Below are 20,962 nucleotides of genomic sequence, written 5' to 3'. Positions count from 1 at the left end.
TCAGTAATACTGTATAAACTCAATGCTTCATTTCCATAAAACTCAAACCAGTAGCACATTTTTAAATGTATCTTAAGCCATATTTGCTGATATAACTCAGCCTTTGGAATGATAACTTAAAAATTCCACATGAGATACTCTGAATATATATGTGAAATAGAGGTGTAATCAAAATAAGAAATATGTGTTGAACCTTAATAACTATGTTGTAGGTCAAATGGGTAAATAATATCATGCCACCTTAAAAAAGAAGACAATAAGTACCTTGTTGCTTATTTGCCTGTATTTTTCTTTTTAAGTTCCTCTATTGAAAGTAATAACAGAAGAGAGGCTGCTTCATATCTACAAATTTCCCCAAATATAAACCATCAATATAAGGAGATTTTCCTTATATTTCTACTGCACTTTGGATGGATGTGGATTGGCATATTGACTGCAAAATATGACAGTGGAGTTTGTACGAAATGTGGTTCCCACGTTAGCCCAGAAGGGGATCTGCTCAACCTTTGTTGAAATATTTCCAATCATTGATCATTCAAATAGGATTGCTGAGTTGGTAGAATTGGGACTTGAAATGTACCTGATGGTTATGAAAAGCACAGTTAATGTAGTACTATTTCCTGACCAAATTCACACAATTATAATTCTGAGACTTCTTTCCGCCAACTTGAAATCTGAAGATTTACCATTATGGCAAAAAGATAAAGTCTGTTTTCTGACAACCCAGGTGGGTTTCACCTCATTTCCCTTTCTAAGGAATGATGACTTAATCTTCCTCCATGGCACTCTGTCTTTTGCAATTCACTCAGAGAAAGTGTCAGGATTCCAGGAATTTGTTCAGAGGAAGGACCCCATCTTAGAAAAAGAAAATACTTTTATCAAGCTGTTCTGGGAAAATGCCTTTGAATGTTCCTTCTCCATCTCTGTAATGGAGGAGAAAAATGTGATTCCCTGCATTGGAAAGGAGAAACTGGAAGTTCTTCCTACATCTATGTTTGAAATGGACATGATTGGCCACAGCTATAGCATCTACAACTCCATCCATGTGGTGGCACATGCTTTGCATAACTTCCATTCATCAATAACTGAATACAAAGCTAGGGAGCATGAAGTCGAATGGAAACATCTGGATGAAAAGCTGTGGAAGGTAAACCTTGAGGAAATCAGTTACTGGCTTCTCACAATATCTGCAACTGCGATCCTAAATCTAAATTTAATGAATTCTTCCAAGAGGAACGTATCTAGGCATGTTCGTTTTGTTACATGTCATCTTCTCTCCAGTTGTAGTCCAAATAATATCATTATTTGTTGCTTGCAGAGAGATGGGCAGCAAACAAAAGTAATATGTAAATAAAATAAATAATAAATTATAATTTATTATAATATCTGCATATTGCCTGCATCTGCAAAGAGTGTGAAATCTGTTGTGCCTTTCATTTTATGTTATTTATTTGGCTTTATGATGTATATTTTTCTATTGGGAAAGGTCTCCATATCCCTTCATGTTTCCTACAGCACAAATTTCAGTTGTTGACTGCAGTTTAATCACAGGTTCAAGACGTGTTGTAGATATCAGATTTCTTCTTTGTTTTCATGGAGAAAATATATATATATTTCCATGGATTATCAATCTGCCCTTTCCATACTCAAAAGAAAATGGAAAATATAATCTATCAGGTTTTCAGAGATATTACCTTAGGGCACTGACTTTGATATCCAGTGCTCTCTGACTGAAGAATTTCTGAAAGGCAACATGAGACATTGATAATCAGTCTATCAGTCTATCAATCAGTTGTAGCAATACTTTCCAAATGTACTAAAATTATTTTATTTTGTATTTTATTTTTGGTATTTTGATCCAAGTTACATTTTGGTTGCTTTATTTTCTCTTTGTGCTCTACAGCAGTGATCCCCAACCTTTTTGACGCCGTGGCCCGGCACCGGCATCAGCTAGGCTGCTGCCCGGCACCGGCATCAGCTGGGCGCCGCCATCTTTTTGATGAAAAAGTGCTTCCGGTGACCTCACCGGAAGCACGTTTTCATCAAAAAAGATGGCGGCGCTAGTAAGCTGTGAGCTTTTCCGGTAGAAATGGCTTTCTACCCGGAAAAGCTCACCGAGCGCTACGCCGCCATCTTTTTTGATGAAAACATGCTTCCGTGAGCTTTCTACCCGGAAAAGCTCACCGGAAGCACTTTTTCATGAAAAAGATGGCGGCGCCTAGCAAGCCGTGGCCCGGTAGGAGTTGTTCCAGCTGACCGGTACCGTCCGCGGACCGGTGGTTGGGGACCCCTGCTCTACAGGACGCTTCATTTAGTGATGGTTTACAAAATTATTTACTATTATTGCATTGCCTACTAACTTTCCTTATGGTATGAAAAAATATTATAGATATCTTTGAAAGGATTTATGAATATTATCACTTTTGGCTATCTGAACGCATACTCTCTCTTTCTTTCTTCCTGCTTCTTTTCCAATGTAGCTTAACCAATTTATGAGAAGGATCTCATTTAATAATAGTGCTGAACAAAAAAAATATTTCAACCATAATGGTGAATTGGAGACTGGTTTTGATATTATGAATTGGATCACATTCCCCAATCTATCTTTTTTGAGAGTCAGAGTTGGAAGAATAGATCCAATGGATTCCCAGAAAGCATTGTTCACCATTGAGAAGAAGGATATTGTATGGCCAAGGAGGTTTAACCAGGCATGGCCAGTTTCACTTTGGCTTTTAGACAAATAACTTTCTGATATCCCTCAAGTTTTCTTAGATTCAAAATCCCACACAGAAATTAGATTCAGGTGCAAAATATTACAAATATTTCAAAATTCCTAAAAATTCTCCCAACAAATCTGTGGACTATTACAATGTTTCTCTATCTGGTGAAGTCTTGGATGCCTTCTATATTAGATTTATGAATAGGGAGATGGGAGTATTTAACAAGTAGAATTGATACTTTTTGCCATATTGAAATAAAACAGTGAGTTTTCCTATTCAGCAAGAGCCATCTAGATATGGAAAATGAAGGTTGTGCCAAGGATATTGAAATCATTTTGGATTTTGATGAAAAATCAAAGGAAATAATGGTTTATTGAGCTTTGCAACATACCTTCCTACTTTTTATTCACAATAATTAAGAAACAATGGTCAAAAACAAAGATTTTTCTTTTTCTTTCATGAAAAGGTCCAACCTCTGCCTTTGTGTAATAGAAAGTGCCATTCAAATCATGCCAGGCACAAGATAGAAAGAAAGCCATTTTGTTGTTATGACTGCCTATGATGTCCACGTGGGAAGATTTCCAACCAGGTTGGGGAGTTCTTGCATTTGTATCCTAGAAAATTGTGAGTCAGAACAGAAATGAAAAGTTTAGACTGATACTCTAGACTAGATGCTCCCTTTAACAAATGGATGTAATAAAATGTAGTATAGCATAAATATAAAATGTAGCAGATTGATCAGCATTCAGTTTATGGAATGAATTTCAACAGTGATACCAAGAAGTGAGTCTTGGAACAAAAGGGTTTCAAATGGAATATTTACAAGTGTCTTTGGTTTCCACATCTCAGAAAATCAGTTCTTTTTTTCTTAAAATATAGTGATCAGGTTTGATTCTTTCAATGCAATTTCTAAGTTGCTAAGTTGTTTTCTAGATATGGATGATTGTTTTCAGTATCCAGAAGATCAGTATGCAAATGTGAAGCAGGATTTGTGTCTTCCAAAGATTGCAACATTTTTGATGTACGAAGAAACTTTGGGGATCATTTTGGCCAGTTCTGCTCTTTTCTTTTCTTTGACCACAGCTGGAATCCTTTGGATCGTTATTAAGCATTAGGACACTCCCATAGCCAAAGCCAACAACTGTAATCTCACCTATGCTCTCCTTATTGCTCTCTTCTTGTCTTTTCTTTTTTTTATTCCTTGGAAAACCTGACAAAATGATGTGTCTTCTTCATCAAACTGCCTTCGGTATCATCTTCTCTGTGGCCATTTCTTGTGGGTTGGCCAAAACCATCATTGTTGGTCATGGCCACTAAGCCTGGGTCTGAGATGACCAGATGGGTGGGAAGAAGATTAGCCATTTTCATTGGGTTGGGTTGCACCTTAATTCAAGGAATTATATGCACTATGTGGGTGACAACTTTTCCCCCATTTCCAGGTGGTGACACAAACTCAGGGGCAGAAATAATCTTTCTGCAATGTAATGAAGGTTCAGTTATCATGTTCTACTGTGTCTTGGGCTATACAGGTTTCCTTGTGATTATCAGCTTCATGATGGCTTTTCTAACAAGAAAATTGCCTGATGCTTTCACTGAAGCCAAGTTTATTGCTTTCAGCATGTTGGTCTTCTGGTTGTCCTTTGTTCCAATGTATCTGAGCACCAAGGGAAAGTGTATAGTTGCTGTGGAGATCTTCTCTATTATTACTTCTAGTGTTGGGTTACTGGTTTGTATTTTTTCTACTAAATGTTGCATCATTGTGTTGAGGCCTGACCTGAACAAGAAGACAAACCTACAGAAAAACATAAAATTCTATCCTTCATTTCTTCAGATTGTTTATCTGGAAAGAAATAATTGAAAATTGTAATCCAATATTATGTACTTTGATTTACACTCTTTCAAATCTTTGAGCTTATTTTTCAGTTTATAAGCAAACATACTATTCTGTACTATATTTACATACTATTTCATTTGTGTTCACCTGGAAAAAAATTTCAATCTTTGATTTAAATCTATTCTACTAAGTATCCTTCAACTTTTTTTCATTCTTAAGAATGTTTTCATTCTTAACATGTCTTTCTTAATTTCATCCCCATTCTTAACCTAATTTTGAAATAGTTAACACTTCATAAAAAAATAATTTTTTTCTCAAGCTTAAAATTATTTTGGCATCCGTTCTATCTGAATTTTTTTCATATGTTTTGTTAATGTCTTCCTCTTCTGATTATTATTGATCTTAAAACCTGCTACTATACCAAAAAAAATTAATTTTCCCATTAACATTTCTCTCCTCTCCTGTGAATCTTCTAAAGTTGCTATTATTATGGTGTGTTGACTAACCAGCAGGATGTTTAGCCTGGACTTGGCATTTTTCTCCATCTATTGAGTTATTCCCAAGGAATTGAAATACAGTAGGCAGATGGTATTGTTTGCTGGTAGTTGGCATTAAAAGTATCATCACAGAATGTTCTGAGTAAAACTGCCTTTTACTCAGAAATGAGTGGTAGACTTTTCCCAAGCAAGACAGCTTTGCATTTCTTTATTGGGATTTGCCATCCATACTGTAGAAGTGTTGTCTTTGGATGCATAGGCACTACCTGTGAAAAAGAAGTTGAGAATTGAGGGATATACTTATCAAATCATTAGCCAATTATTATGACTAAAGATAATCCACAGCTTACAAATGTCTCTCATTGTTAATTTGTTCTATAATGCCTACAGTGGAAGATTCAACTATAAAAATAACTAAATTTGTAGAAGTGGAAAAGATGGTCAGTCTGGTTAGATTAAAAAAAAACCCAAAAACATTTGAAAGACTGGAAAGACATAGAAGTTTTGTTGAATGATGAAAAGATCAAATTTAAGATTTCTGGGATTGGGAAATAAATAACAGAACAACAGTGTTGAAGATATCTTGGAGAACTTCTAGTCCAACCCCATGCTCAAACAGGAGATCCTGAGTGCACAAACACACACACACACAAACAAACACTAGAAAGAGACAGATGCATGCATACAAAAATCAGAGTTGGGACATCCAAAAGAGGATGGTTAAAAGTCATCAAAAAGGGGAGGGACTGCTACACAGAATTATTTCAAAGAAATTGATTGGGAAGATGCCAGATCAGGTGCCATAAACTTCAACATGTTGAAGTTTTGAGAGAACATAGAATTCAAAATTGGTAAATATTCCCCCATCACACTGTAATTATGAAATAACTACAATTTGATGCTGCATGATGACTTCCTGGTTCATGAAAATTCCCTCAGGATAGGAGGATAAGTGAACAGTCAAGTATACTAATATCACATGTTATATTGATATGAACAATTATGTCACATTCCCTTTCATGAGAGAGTAGACAAGCAGAACTACACTGCTAGGATTATTGGTAGTTGATTCTATATGGTTCTGGCTTTCAATCAACCGAGACTTGCCATGTGGTATTAAAAAATCAATGAGGGGGTCACACTATTTGGAATAAAGCAGAAAAATTCTCAGTGATGTTATTTTTGGCATTGATGATAATCCTAGCAGTTGTACTTTATGGCCACAGAAAGATTCCTCTGTCTAAGTGTCCTATTAAGGCACCTCTGCCTATTGTCCACAAGTATTACCAGCCTGGGGATTTTATCATTGCTAGCATTACCTCTCAAGTCTACATTTTTTCAAGTCCAGTAACTTTCCAGAAGCCGCCTTCTGAGGAAACCTTTGATGACCTTTTGTAAGTATTGTAGACTGAAAATCTTCTATGGGTCTAGACAGATTTTGTGCTGCTTATATCATATAAGTTTTTTCTCTAAAGCTTGCACTTTGGAATGAGAAGAAAAGAAAGGGATGGCAAATTTTATTTAACACAATGTAATAAAATATTAAATTTGCCTATTTTTATTGAATATTGCAAATTATGAAATATATGATAGTATCCAACAATGATTATCTACTATTGTGAATTTGAGACATAATCATATCAGCTATAAGTGATTTTATAATATAAATATACATTATATTCTGAAAAACTGAGAAAAGGGAAGCTACTAAAATCTCTAAGGGGAAAATGCTCCTCTGAAAGAAAATTGTTATCTACTGTATCGGTCATCTATTTATCTATACCATCTATGATGAACCTATCTATTTATCTATCACTATCTACCTATCATCTATTTTTGCCTGTAGTTATGTATATAATTATAATATAATATATAGACACATAATATACAGATATCCCTATAACTATGTACAGTATATATTAAAAGGGAAAAAGTTGGGAAAGCAAATTTAATAAAATCAAAGAAAAAAGGTAAAAAACAGAAAAGAAAGCAAATAAAGATAAGACAAAACAATGTATTTTATTTATGACCTCCCTTTTTTAAAAAAAAAAATCTGCTAATTTTCCCTATATCCTCTTTGCTCTTTTTAGATTAATCCAAATTGTCTCACATAGGTTTCAGATATAAATTAATATTTCATGATTTTCCTTTGTAGAGCAGTTACATATTCTCGTCCCAATTTTATTGCTCTAACGGAAACTTGTGTAGAGTTTTTTACATATGTTTCTTGGAGGCACGCAATAGTGTCATTTCATGTGTTTTAATTTATGAAACACTTTCTTACATTTTTATGGTGAATTTATTTATTTATTGTAAATGTGAAAAAAAAAAGTTTCAAACTTATTCCATACAATGCATCTGTACAATACATCTCCTATTTTCAAGGGAACAATTAAGAGAATGACCGTGTCAGGATAGAATTAGTAATAAGATATAAAGAATGTGACAACCTGGAACCTGTTGTTCATAACCTAGGATGTTCACTCAGAATTATCAGCATATCCTGGCTTTGATTTTTGCTGTGAAAGAACTCAATGAAAATACCCAACTCTTACCCAATGTCAGTTTTGGATTCCACATCTTAAACAGCTACTTTCTGGCAAAGTGGACCTATCTAGCCTCAATGGAACTTCTATCCACTCAGGACAAATTCACCCCAAACTACAAATGTGATGTTTGGAATAAGATTGTGGGAGTCATTGGGGGACCCACCTCTGAAGTCTGCCTCCACATGACCAATATATTGAGCACCTATAAGATTCCACAGGTAAAAAAATAATAATCCAGGTTTGCTAGGTTTAAGATACTTTTGTAAATGAGAGATAGAACATCATAATTTACTAATTTGCTAGAGGATGTATTTATGAAGCATTGTAAAAAGTATGTAATTAGGTTTGAAAAAGCTGGCACACTTTGTTGTATTTATTAAAAAAATAGAATATGGGTAGTCCTCACTTATGATTGTAATGGATTTTTGAATTTCTGTCATGACAGGTGTAATTTAAGACATATATGTGACCAGTCATTTTCCAGCAAAAAATATGATAAATTGTGTCAATGTGATAGCAAACCGCTACAATCACATGTAAAGACTGATTGTTGGTTGCCAGATGCACAGAATGTGTCTAAAGTGGGGGGGGGGTGACACCATTACAATTCCACAACAGAGTTCTAAGTACTTCTTGGGGGGAGGGGGTTCCATCGTAATTTAGCCTTCTTAAGCAAGGACTACCTGTTTTTTGCAATAATACATCCATCTGTCACCATACATTCTATATTTGCCAAGAAACTTGGTTAGAGGGACTTTGAAAAAAAAAGCTGTGCAGTCTTGTATGTGAAAAGATTGCAATTGATGCTGTTGAATAACAAAATGTTTTAAGAACATACATCATTTCCTGAAATAGCTGTGGACATAAATGTATTAGTTAAGATTTGTCATAAGAAATATTTAAATGGTCAGAAAAGCCCATAAGAAAAAAGAATGAAACTAGTTCTAATTGTCTTTCCAATAAGAATGAGAAAATTCATTTCCACTCTCTCTGCTCCCTTCCGATGGCTTTTCCCCCCAAAGATTTTATATGGATCTTCTCCAATAATAAATGACAAAACCAAAGAATATTTTTTTTACCAGATGTTTCCAAGTGGGACCCATCAGTATTTGTGCATACTTGAGTTGCTACTGCATTTCAAGTGGACCTGGATCGGTGTGATTGTTTTTGATGATGACAATGGAGATGTGTTTGTACAGGATATACTTCCCTTGTACTCTCAGAAGGGTGTCTGTGTGGACTTCTTAGAAGCATTCCCAAAAATATCTTTTTCAGGTGACATTGCTGAAACAGCAATGGAATGGTTTGCAACCTCACATATTGTCACAGGAAGTAGTGCCAATACTGTTGTTATTCAAGGTGAAATGCAAACAATTAGTATCTTAAGAACAATTTTCCACTTTTCAAAATTTTATGAAGTAACAATTGAAAGTAGAGTGTGGATTATGACAGCCCAGATGGATTTTACATCTCCTGGTATAGCAAGAGATTGGGACATACATTTCCTCCATGGTGCTCTATCATTTGCTGTTCATACAAACCGCCCTAAAGGATTCCAACAATTTCTGAGGGAAAGAGATCCTGCTTCAGAAAAAAGAGATGGGTTTATTAGAATCTTCTGGAAAGATGTTTTTAATTGTGATTTCTCAAATTCCAACCTAGAAGAGAGGGATGAGAATATCTGCACCGGGGAAGAAAAAATGGATAATCTACCTAGAACTCTATTTGACACAAGCATGTCTGGCCACAGTTACAGCATCTACAATGCAGTTTACATAATGGCACATGCTTTGTATGCCATAACTACCTCCAAATTGAAAGATAGAGCAAAGATAAAAACCACAGGACAACAATTTCTACTTGGAGAACCCTGGCAGGTATCTTCCAAGAATATACTAGAGCTCTTTTTAGAAGACAATTAGATATTGCAACATAGAATATTGGGACAAATTATTACCCACTTAAGTGTTTTTAAATAAATATAAAAAAGGCAAAAATGCAGTTCTCTTCACTCATAAATCTATTTTTATCATACATCTTGAGACATAATGATGGCAATCATCTGGGGAAAACTTCAAAAATTAAAGTATATTTGAATAATTAAAGAAGGACAAAATTTTCTTCATGTTTTTCCCTTTTCTTTTTTAAATATAGCTTCTGAGTATGTATTATATATTCAGAATGTTAAGAAGAGATGAAATATGTAAGGTGTTACATATTTCTGCATATTTCTATGTTTTGAGTATGTATTCATATGTACTGTTTCTTTTTTTGCATATAATATATTTTTTATTTTTCAGTATATAATGTATGTAACAGAAGTAAACACAGAAAATAGTACATTTTATGTGACCAACAGCCAAACTCCCTGAGTGAACTAGGGAAGTTTGAAGATGTCTACCTTCTAACCCTGACCTAACATAATAATTTCTGCCTCATTTACAGTTCTAAATTAGAGAATATTATTTAGGTATTGATCCTGCTATTTTGTAATAATAATTTGTGCTATTATGTTTTTGCTTGAGGCAGTAATTTGACTGTAACTGCTGTTATATAAATCCGTACCTTCTTCAAACTCTTTGGCACTGAAGGATTAATACATATTGTTTCTTTAACTGTAAACACAATGCAAACATTTTCTACCTTTAATATGTAATGATTTTATAATACCTTTATTACATTACTGAGTTAAACATTAAAATATAAACTAATATAACAGGAAAAAGGGGAAGGAAATAATAGGACAGATTAAAAGGGAATATATATATATATATATATATATATATATATATATATATATATATATATATATATATATATATATATATATATATATATATAATTTTGGATCTTTGGTTATACGGGTTTTCTCCCATATAATGACACCTCCTGCCTACCAGCCATTTGGAAACCCGCCCTCATGAACAGACGAGTACCTAACATGAAGAATGACACCAGACTCACACCCACGAGGGCCACACAAGATGCTACCACCACACTTCCACGTAGAAAGCAGACTCACACACACACAGAAGATGAGACACGACCATGGACCAGAAGCCTCACCGCAGCTGCATCACTACCCGCTTCAAACCCCTCCGACCCATACATGAAGCGAACTGACGCCCACCATGAAGATGCAGCACGATCACGAACGTGAAGCCAAACAGCAGGATCACAGCTCACCAGCTCAAATCCCCCAGCAACTAAGACTAACCTGAGCACAACCAAGCCCCCACCTGAACAGAACACACCCCCAGCCAATCAGAGCACAGCCAACCCCCAGCGAATCAGAGCAAAGCCAGGCCCCCAACCAATGAGAACACACCCCCACCCAATTAGAACACAGCCAAGCCCCCACCCAATCAAGTCACACCCCCACTAGCAGTTAAAAGGAAGAAGCAGCTGCAAGCTCACATTACTCTGAGAAGCACAGAGCCGAAGACACAAGCCTGAAGATGATGAATGAGACTTCATTGAAACATTGCCTAGATACTTCCAATTTTACGCGGGAGAAAACTTTGTTCAGGTATTTTCCCACGTCATTATAGTTGTGCTTTTAAACTTGTAGTAACATTTCGGAAGAATCTCATCTGCCATCATCAGGCTTCTGTATTGTTTTCGTTTGTCTGACTCACACAATACAGAAGCCTGATGATGGCAGATGAGATTCTGCCGAAATTTTTCTACAACTTTAAAAGCACAACTATAATGACGTGGGAAAATACCCGAACAAAGCCGAATACCACGTGTGTGTGTGTGTGTGTGTGTGTGTGTGTGTGTGTGTGTGTGTGTGTGTATCTATGTATGGTATTCAGCTTTGTTATTGGTAAAACACAGACCAAGACTCTCAGACCATTAAACACAGACCAAGACTCCCAACCAATCAGGATGAAGAAAAAACCATTCTGGCACAGCAGTAAGCTAGCACCAAATTTAAAACAGAAATGGCTGTGAAAGTCTGACTCACAGACGAATACTATACAGAAGCCTGATGATGGCAGATGAGATTCTGCCAAAATGTTGCTACAACTTTAAAAGCATAACTATAATGATGTGGGAAAATACCCGAACAAAGCTGAATACCATACATATAAGTACCTGCGAAAACTTAAGAACACACACACACACACACACATATATATATACACACACAGACACACACACACAAAGTGAGAACAATTTCTCATATATTAAAGCAATTTCCCTTCCAAAATTCTTTCCCAAATTTCCAGGTCTTGTCCAGGCAATTGACTTGAATGTTACCTTCTCCTCCTCCTCTTATTTCTGCATTTTCCCCTTCAAAATTATTCATCTTATAAATAAATTTAGAAAATTTATAGCTCAGGGTTGAAATGGGGAGTTCTTGGTGCTCTCTGACCTTCCTTGTTTTCTTGCATGTTTTTCAATATTCAAACTAGGTACCATCATCACTACTCCTGTATCTTAGTTTTAAATTGTGTTAGAATTATTATGAAGGTTCTTCCTGGCCTCATTTCCTCTCCATCTTCTCTTAAATGTAGCTTCATGGGTTCATAAGAAATACTTTTTTAAAAAACAGTGCTGGAGAAAATATTTCCTTTGATGACAATGGACACATAATTGCTGGATTTGATATTTTCAACTGGGTCACATATGAAAACAATACATTTACAAAAGTCAAAATTGGATGGGTTGACCCAAGTCCTGCCTCTTCTAAATGGCTCAATATTCACGAGAACTCCATTGTATGGCCCACAAGATTTAACCAGGTATAAATTTTGTACAGATTTGGACATAGCTTAACCTATATTTCTGAATATTTTTAAAAATACAGAGTTGTTCATCTATTAAAACAGTGCAGCCTTATGTTGATAGTATACGTGTTTTGAATCTGATCTGCTGTATTGTTTAGTGTACAATTATATGGCAGTATCTTGACAACCTTTTGAATAACTTTAGAACAAAAGTGTTATTCTGTTCAGGTATTTCTCAGCCAAAGTGATTGACATTCTAAAGGATTCTATTGTGTGCTCTACAAGAGTTAAATGTATACACACATTATTTTGCATAGGATTGAGGGTAACTTAAACCACATCCTAAATATTCAAAGGGTCATTCTCTTTTGAATTAAATTGCTCTAAAAAGTGATATCAGATTACAAGGCTTATTGAGAAATGAAAGACTTGCCAAAATGAAAACTCCAAGACTTAGGCTACGTTGTGAGAAAAAAAAATCTTGAAGGACATTAGCAAAATATGTCCATGCTGTTGTTGAGGAGCTGAGTTTGATATTAAGTAGAATGAGGCCATTATATTGGATAAATGACCAAATGTGAGGGTAAATTGAATCTGTTTGTTGCTTTTTGTTTAGTGTGCAGACCCAAGATGAATACTATCTGGAAATGCTTGTCATGACATCTCCGCACCATGTAGGCAGTGAGAATCAATGAATCAATGAATCAATGAGTCAATTCTTTATTGGCCAAGTGTGATTAGACACACAAGGAATTTGTCTTGGCGCATATGCTCTCAGTGTACATAAAAAGAAAAGAAAAGATAAAGAATCATAAAGTACAACATTTAATATAAATATAGTGTACAAATAAACAATAAAATCATACTAGGAAACAGTCAACATTCATCATATGGATACAAGCAACAAAGTTACAATCATACAGTCACAAGTGGGAGGAGATGGGTGATAGGAATGGTGGGAAGATTAATAGTAATAGTAATGCAGGAAATAGTTCGACAGTGTTGAGGGAATTATTTAGTTAGCAGAGTGATGGCATTCGGGGAAAATCTGTTCTTGTGTCTAGTTGTTCTGCTGTGCAGTGCTCTATAGCCGAGTTTTGAGGATAGAAGTTGAAACAGTTTATGTCCAGGATGTGAGGGGTCTGTAAATATTTTCACAGCCCTCTTTTTGACTTGTGCAGTATACAGGTCCTCAATGGAAGGCAGGTTGGTAGTAAATGTTTTTTCTGCAGTTCTAATTTTCCTCTGAAGTCTGTGTCTGTCTTGTTGGGTTGCAGAACCAAATCAGACAGTTATAGAGGTGCAGAGGACTGACTCAATAATTCCTCTGTAGAACTTTATTAGCAGCTCCTTGTGCAGTTTGAGCTCTGATCATAGTAGTCATCTCACAATACCTCATTCTCAAACAATAAATATAGAAAATATGAATTAATGTTTTAATAAAAGGAATGCCCCATCGCATGGCAGTGCTACCAAACTGATTTCTTTATTTTTCATCTCCTTCATTCAGAAAAGACCCCAATCTCTGTGTAATGACTATTGTCTTTCTGGTTCAAACAAGGTCAAAATAGAAGGAAAGCCATTTTGCTGCTATGACTGCTTTTCATGTCCAGAAGGGAAGGTTACAAATCAGAAAGGTAATGTATATTCAATTTATAGATATAAACCCATTAAAACCTATATGGAATAATTTCAGAATGTTATGTAGTACTCTACATGTTGTATTATAGGAGATCTTACAAAAATGTTTGGGATGAGTAAAATGTAGAAAAGTATTTTATCCCTTCTCTAATTAACTGCCACAGAATAAAACCCAAGGGGAAGACACAGATTCTGGAAACCTAAGGAAATTTAACATCAACTCTATAAAGAAACTGTTCGTGAAATACTGTTGACTTCTCTTAAGACCAGCATTCCATTTGTAGTTCTGCTCTAACTTTCTCACTAAAGACCTGATGTGCTACTCTATCTAATCAAAAACTTTGCTGGCTCTTTGAAACTACATGAATATTCTAATATGCATCAATTTAATATTAATGATTTGCATCTACTCCATTTTTAGATTAGTCAAATTACTGTAGCTGCTGTACTGTAAATGAGCAATTGTGGGCTAATCTCCATTTTTAAACAAACTCTTTAGAAAACCTGTGAGATTAATTTATTCTAATAACTTGCCTTCCCCCAGAATCTGTTTGTGTCTGCTATTTTGAAAAGGGTAATGAATATTTATGATGAGCTACAAATTCAATATCCAACCTTTGAGATGAAAAACTGGCATCTAATTTTTTTCCATTTATTTATTTATTATTTATTTATTTTTGTCAATTGCTTACAAGATAACAGCTATAAGTAAAAACATAGTTATGAATAAATGGATAAATATAAGAAAAATAAAAAAAAAATAAAAGAAACAATAGGACAGGGACAGTAGGCCCATTGCTACGCTTATGCAGACCTCTTAGACAAGGGGTGAGTTCAATAGTAGACAGTCTAAGATTAAGTTTTTGGGGTTTGGGGTCAGGTGGAGTATTGCATACATTGACCACTCTGTTGCTGAAGTCGTATTTCCTGCAATCAAGTTTGGTGCGATTAAGCTTGAGTTTGTATCTATTCTTTGCTCTTGTGTTGTTATGGTTGAAGCTGAAGTATTCATTGACACGTAGGACATTGCAATGTATGATTTTATATACTATACTTAGATCAGACCAAAGGCGGCGTAGTTCTAGGTTTTCTAGGTCTAGAATTTCGAGTCTGGTGGCATAAGGTATTCTGCAACCAGTATGCTCTAGTGATTAGTGTAATATTACCAGAGAAAAAGCTACGTAAGATTAGGTTAACAACTCTTAATGCCTTTTTGGCTATATAGTTACAGTGGGCTCTAGCACTTAGATCATAAGACATGAGTACTCCAAGATCCTTGACAGAGTTTGGATCATCAACAAAGTCTTGACTATTCAGCCTGTATTTTATTTTCTGATATATATATTTTTGCCAATATGTAGGACAGAGCGTTTGTTGAGATTTGAATTTGAATTTGTTTGATCATTCTGATACATAGTCAAGGTATTTTTGTATGGTAGCAGTATTGTCTGTGGTGTTGAATAGCTTTACATCATCAGCGAAGAGAATGCAGTTGCTCTTAATATGATCACAGAGGTCATTTATGTAGAGCAGGGGTGGGCAAACTATGGCCCGTGGGCCACATCCGGCCCGTTGGTCTGTCCAATCCGCCCGCCCTGAAAAATCGCTGGGCGTGGCGTATTGCCCTGTGCCACGTGGCCCCCAAAGCTGCAAAACAGTGCGGAGCGATCTAGGGGTAGGAAAGAAAATAAATTTGCAAAGGCCTCAGCTGGGAGTTCAAAATCACCTTCGAGTGCGACCTCTCTGAAGGTGAGTCCCGCCGATCCCCTTTTCTTTCCGGGCTTCCAGGCTTAAACTTTGCAAAGGCAAAGCTTGCAGGCTGAAGCGTTTTCCGCCGAGGAGTGGGAAGGGTTCCGCCCGGCGGGCGGGGGGCTGCTTGGAGCGGGCTGCTTGGAGCCACCTAAAGCTAGGCCGCTGCTGGTGGAGCCTTGCCCTGCCTTGGTGCCCTGTTTCCCGGCTCGGCGGTCCTGCTCGGGCAGCACTTTAAAAGCCTGCTCCCAGCACCCGAGCAACTTCCCAGCAACTTTCGGCTTCCTTTTAACTCACGGGCGCTCACGCCTGGCCCCGAGCCGCGCGGCAGAAGGGAAGCTCAGCGGGTGGGCAGGCAGGCTGCTTGGAGGAGGCTCGGGCTTCCCCTCCACCAGGCGCGGCGCCAGCGAGTTAAAATGAAGCCGAAAGTTGCTGGGAGTTGCTCAGGGTTTCCGGGACTTCCAGGGCTTTGCAAAGGCAAAGTTTGCAGGCGGGAGCGTCTTCCTGCCAAGGAGCGGGAAGGGTTCTGCCCGGCGAGCAGACCGGGCTGCTTGGAGCAGGCTGCCGTGCGGCTCGGGGCCAGATGCTCCAGCCTGCAAACTTTGCCTTTGCAAAGCCCTGAAGCCCGGAAACCCGAGCAACTTCCCAGCAACTTGGCTTCCTTTTAACTGCGGGCGCTCGCGCCTGGCCTCGAGCCCGCGTGGCGGAGGGGAAACCCGGAGCACCGCCGGGTCGCCTCCTCCAAGCAGCCCACCCACCAGGCGGAACCCTTCCCGCTCCTTGGCGGGAAGACGCTCCCAGCGATGCAAACTTTGCCTGTGCAAAGTTTAAGCCTGGAAGCCCAGGCCCAAGCAACTTCCCAGCAACTTTCGGCTTCCTTTTAACTCGCATGGGCGCTCGCGCCTGGCCCAGAGCCGCGCGCGGAGGGGAAGCCCGGCGGGCAGGCGAGCTGCTTGCAGGAGCGACCCGGCGGTGCTCCGGCAGCAGCAACAGGTAGTTCCGGCCGGGCTCCGCTCAGGTGTCTGGCTGGGGCTGTCAGGAAGTTGCTACCGCCGGCGCAGCTCGCGCGCTCCAGTCCTGCGTTGCCTTGGGAAGGAAAAGGCAAAACCAGGAGCCGCTGAGCCTGAGACTCTGATGCCGCTGCTGCCATTGCAAAGCACCTCTGCGGCTCTTCCTTTGCCATTCCCTTCCCGAGGCAACGCGGGACTGGAGCCGCACAGAGCCGCGCCCGGTGGTAGCAACTCCTGACTCAGGGGGCCTCCGAGGGGAGGGGAAGGAGGAGAAAGGGAGGGGAAAGGGTGGGGGCGATTCCCAAAAAATCTTGTGCTGACCCGGCCCGTCTGTCAAATTTTAAAAGTCAATGCGGCCCCCGAGCCAAAAAGTTTGCCCACCCCTGATGTAGAGTATGAAAAGAGTAGGTCCTAGAACACTGCCTTGGGGGACACCACTGTTGACAGTACAGAATTTGATAGGATGCTCCTAATTTTGACCATTTGTTGTGTGTTTGACAGGAATGCTTCTATCCAGTTATGCAGGTGTCCAGAGTGTCCATAAGATTTTAGTTTTAGGAGTAGTTTGTTGTGTACCACTGAATCAAAGGCTTTACAGAAGTCTATGTAGATTACGTCTATTGCTTTGCCCTGATCGAGTTGTGTAGTCCATATGTTTTTGCAATGTAAAAGTTGCAGATTACATGATAGTATTTTCCTGAAACCAAATTGTTTATTAGAGAATAGGTTGTTTGTTTCTAAGTGGAGGATAATGGATTGGTTAATAATTGATTCCATGACTTTACAGGTGACACAGCATAGAGAGATTGTTCTGTAATTTTCAACTAGGCTGGGGTCTCCCTTTCTGAAGATGGGGATTACCATGGCTTGTGACCATAGTTTTGGCAAGGAGCTGGTCCTGAAAGCTTTTTCAAAGATTATGCTTAGAGGTTCAGCTACGGCAGTGGATAGCTTTTTTAAGAAGTAGGCACATATTCCGTCCGGTCCAATAATAGAGATGGTTTTAGATTGTGTTGTGCTTTTTCAACATTATCTTCTATAAAATTGATATGTTTTAGATCATTGTAGTTTTTTGTGGTTCGACTAGGAAATACTGGGCATGATCCATTGCTGTTTACAAATACTGAGCCAAAGAATGTGTTAAAGAGGTTGGCTTTAATAGTGTCATCGTTGCGGTCTTTACCATTAGGTCCTTTCAGGTGTGGGATCATTTTACCATACACATTTTGCCTATACTTTATATTTTGCTTTGTTTTAACATTTTGAATTAATCAAAGAAAAAAAATATAATTCAAAAACTTGGTTTAACTTCAGATTTATGGCCTGTCATTGATTGTATTACAGACATGGTTCATTAGTGTCTTCCTCTTAGATAATAACTTTTTAACTCCCAGAGAACTTCCTATTGAAGCATTAACGATAGCACATTTTGCTAAATTTATTATTTCTTTCAAAAATTAATTTCTAATTTCAATTAATTTCTAATCATTAATTAGAAAGTCTGCACTACTATTACTGTTAATCTTGTCATCACTCCTTATGACACATCCCCTCCTACTTGTGACTGTAGGAGTGTTACTTTGTTGCTTGTATCCTTATGATTTATATTGACTGTTTTCTAGTATGATTTGATTGCTTATTGTACCCTGTGACTATCATTAATTGTTGTACCTTTTGATTCTCAACTCTTGACGAATGTATCTTTTCTTTTATGTATATTGAGAGTATTTACACCAAGACAAATTCCTTGTGTGTCCAATCACACTTGAATACTTATCCTTTCATCAATAATTCAGAAGCTTATGATAAATTAGTTCCTGCATCCCTGACTACTATATATGGAGGCTTCTACATTAATGCTGGAATTCTGCAATTCCGCCAAGCATTTGATTCTGAAGAGGAGGATTTTACAGGAAGCAGAAAGCATAAACCATCTAAGTTAGGTAAACTAAAAGATGGTGATGACTGTAGCATGAAGAAACAAAAGCAAAAAGAGGAAGAGACAGAGAAGGAGAAAAAGCCTCGGAAAATTAAAGTTACTAAGCATTTGGGGGTAATAACATTAAATTCACACAAATCTGAAAAGAAGAAAAAAATATACAAGGATTCTTTTTCATTGGCTGCTATGATCCGAAAATTTCAGAAAGAGAAAGAAGCCTTTAAAAAAGAGGAGATTAACCTGAATCCCACAGTAGCAACTACCTGTTCTACACCCAGTACACTTCCTATTGCTCCTGCCATTGGTGGCAATGATGTGTCTGACTTGAATCTCAGCATTACTGATCCAGTCCTTTGTATTTTTGGCAGCACTAATGAATGAACTTAGCCAGTACAGTATTCTATTCTATTCTATTCTATTCTATTCTATTCTATTCTATTCTATTCTATTCTATTCTATTCTATTCTATTCTATTCTATTCTAATACTGTAATTTCTACATTATAATAAAAGCAATGTATTCATCTATTTGTTCTTTCATTCATTCATTTCCACAGACATGGATGATTGTTTGCCATGCCCAGAAGGACAGTATTCCAACAACAACCATGATTCATGCCTCCCAAAGCAGATAGTTTTCCTCTCTTATGAAGACCCATTAGGGACAAGTTTGGCCACTACTGCAATTGTCTTTGCCTGTACTGCCACTGTGGTGCTTGGGATCTTCATCAAATATCAGGACACTCCTATAGTCAAGGCCAACAACCGGAACATCACCTACCTTCTCCTCATTTCCATTGTGCTCTCATTCCTTTGCAGTTTATTATTCATTGGAAAACCTGAAAAAGTGAGTTGCCTTTTGCGACAAACTGCTTTTGGGACCATCTTTTCAGTAGCTATTTCTTGTGTGTTGGCCAAAACCATCATTGTGATTTTAGCTTTCATGGCTTCAGTGCCAGGATCCAAAATGAGGAGGTGGCTTGGCAAACCATTAGATAATTTCATTGTTGTTTCTTGTTCCCTTGTTCAAGTCATTGTTTGCACTGTTTGGATTATAACCTCACCCCCATATCCAGATGCTGATATGAACTTAGTGGCAGATGAAATAATTCTAGGGTGTAATGAAGGCTCTACTGTCATGTTTTACTGTGTCTTGTTATATCTGCTTTTCCTTGCCATTGTTGGTTTCTGTGTGGCTTTTCAAGGTCGGCATTTACCAGACAGTTTTAATGAGACCAAGTTCATTTTCTTCAGCCTGTTGTATTTTTGCAGTGTCTGGTTGTCCTTTTTTTCAACCCATCTGAGCACCAAAGGGAAATACATGGTAGCTGTGGAGATCTTTTCCATATTGTCATCTAGTTTAGGACTACTAGGCTGCATATTTTCCCCCAAATGTTTTGTCATTCTACTGAGACCTGATTTGAATACTAAAAAACAATTAATGAGAGGTAAGAAAGAAGAAATATAATTCCATGATTGGTTCAGTGAAAAATACATTCTCTGAAGACCACTCAGATATTGGAACTAGTGCAAAATGAAGCCATTGCAAGTTGTGGGAATTATTTCTGATTGCTTTAGGCACTTGTCAATTTCTCCTACATTTGTCCCCCAAAAAAATTAGACAAACAAATTATTATCCCAAATAGAATAGAATTCTTTATTGGCCAAGTGTGATTGGACACAGAAGGAATTTGTCTTGGTGCATATGGTGTCAGTGTACATAAAAGAAAATATAAATTCATCAAGAGTCAAGAATCATAAAGTACAACATTTAATAATAGTCATAGGGTACAATAAGTGAAAAAATCATACTTGGACACTGTCAGTAAAAATCGTTAGAATACATGCAACAAGGTTACAGTCATACAGTCATAAGTGGAAGGAGATGGATGATAGGAACGATGAGTAGATTAATAGTAATAGTAATGCAGAAAATAGTTGGACAGTGTTTAGGAAATGATTTGTTTAGCAGAGTGATGGCATTTGGGAAAAATTGTTCTTGTGTCCAGTTGTTCTGGTGTGCAGTGCTCTATAACATCATTTTGAGGGTAGGAGTTGAAACAGTTTTTGTCCATGGTGTGAGGGGTCTGTAAATATTTTTACAGCTCTTTTTGACTCGTGCAGTATACAGGTCCTCAATGAAAGACTGGTAGAATGGTAGTAATTTTTTTTCTGCAGTCCTAATTATCCTCTAAAATCTGTATCTCTCTTGTTGGGTTGCAGAACCAAACCAGACAGTTATAGAGGTGCAAATGAAAGACTCAATAATTCCTCTGTTTAACTGTATC

The 20,962-nt window shown here is 37.5% G+C and overlaps 1 protein-coding gene across 1 annotated transcript; it reads left to right on the top strand.

The window, feature by feature from the left end:
• The first annotated feature begins 442 nt into the window (after nucleotides 1–442).
• LOC148129257 (vomeronasal type-2 receptor 26-like) lies at nucleotides 443–20,208 on the top strand. Its single transcript, XM_087947251.1, has 5 exons — nucleotides 443–1,147; nucleotides 6,333–6,445; nucleotides 7,527–7,818; nucleotides 13,847–13,973; nucleotides 19,232–20,208. The coding sequence occupies exons 1-5, from the start codon at nucleotides 443–445 to the stop codon at nucleotides 20,140–20,142; spliced, it is 2,148 nt and encodes a 715-aa protein (XP_087803377.1). The 3' UTR covers nucleotides 20,143–20,208.
• Nucleotides 20,209–20,962: the final 754 nt, after the last annotated feature.

This window comes from Notechis scutatus, chromosome Z (assembly GCF_049901735.1).
Source record: "Notechis scutatus isolate UNSWTSFEM ecotype Mainland chromosome Z, rNotScu1.2, whole genome shotgun sequence".
NCBI classification, from domain to species: domain Eukaryota; kingdom Metazoa; phylum Chordata; class Lepidosauria; order Squamata; family Elapidae; genus Notechis; species Notechis scutatus.
This window is presented reverse-complemented; position numbering and strand designations above follow the sequence as displayed.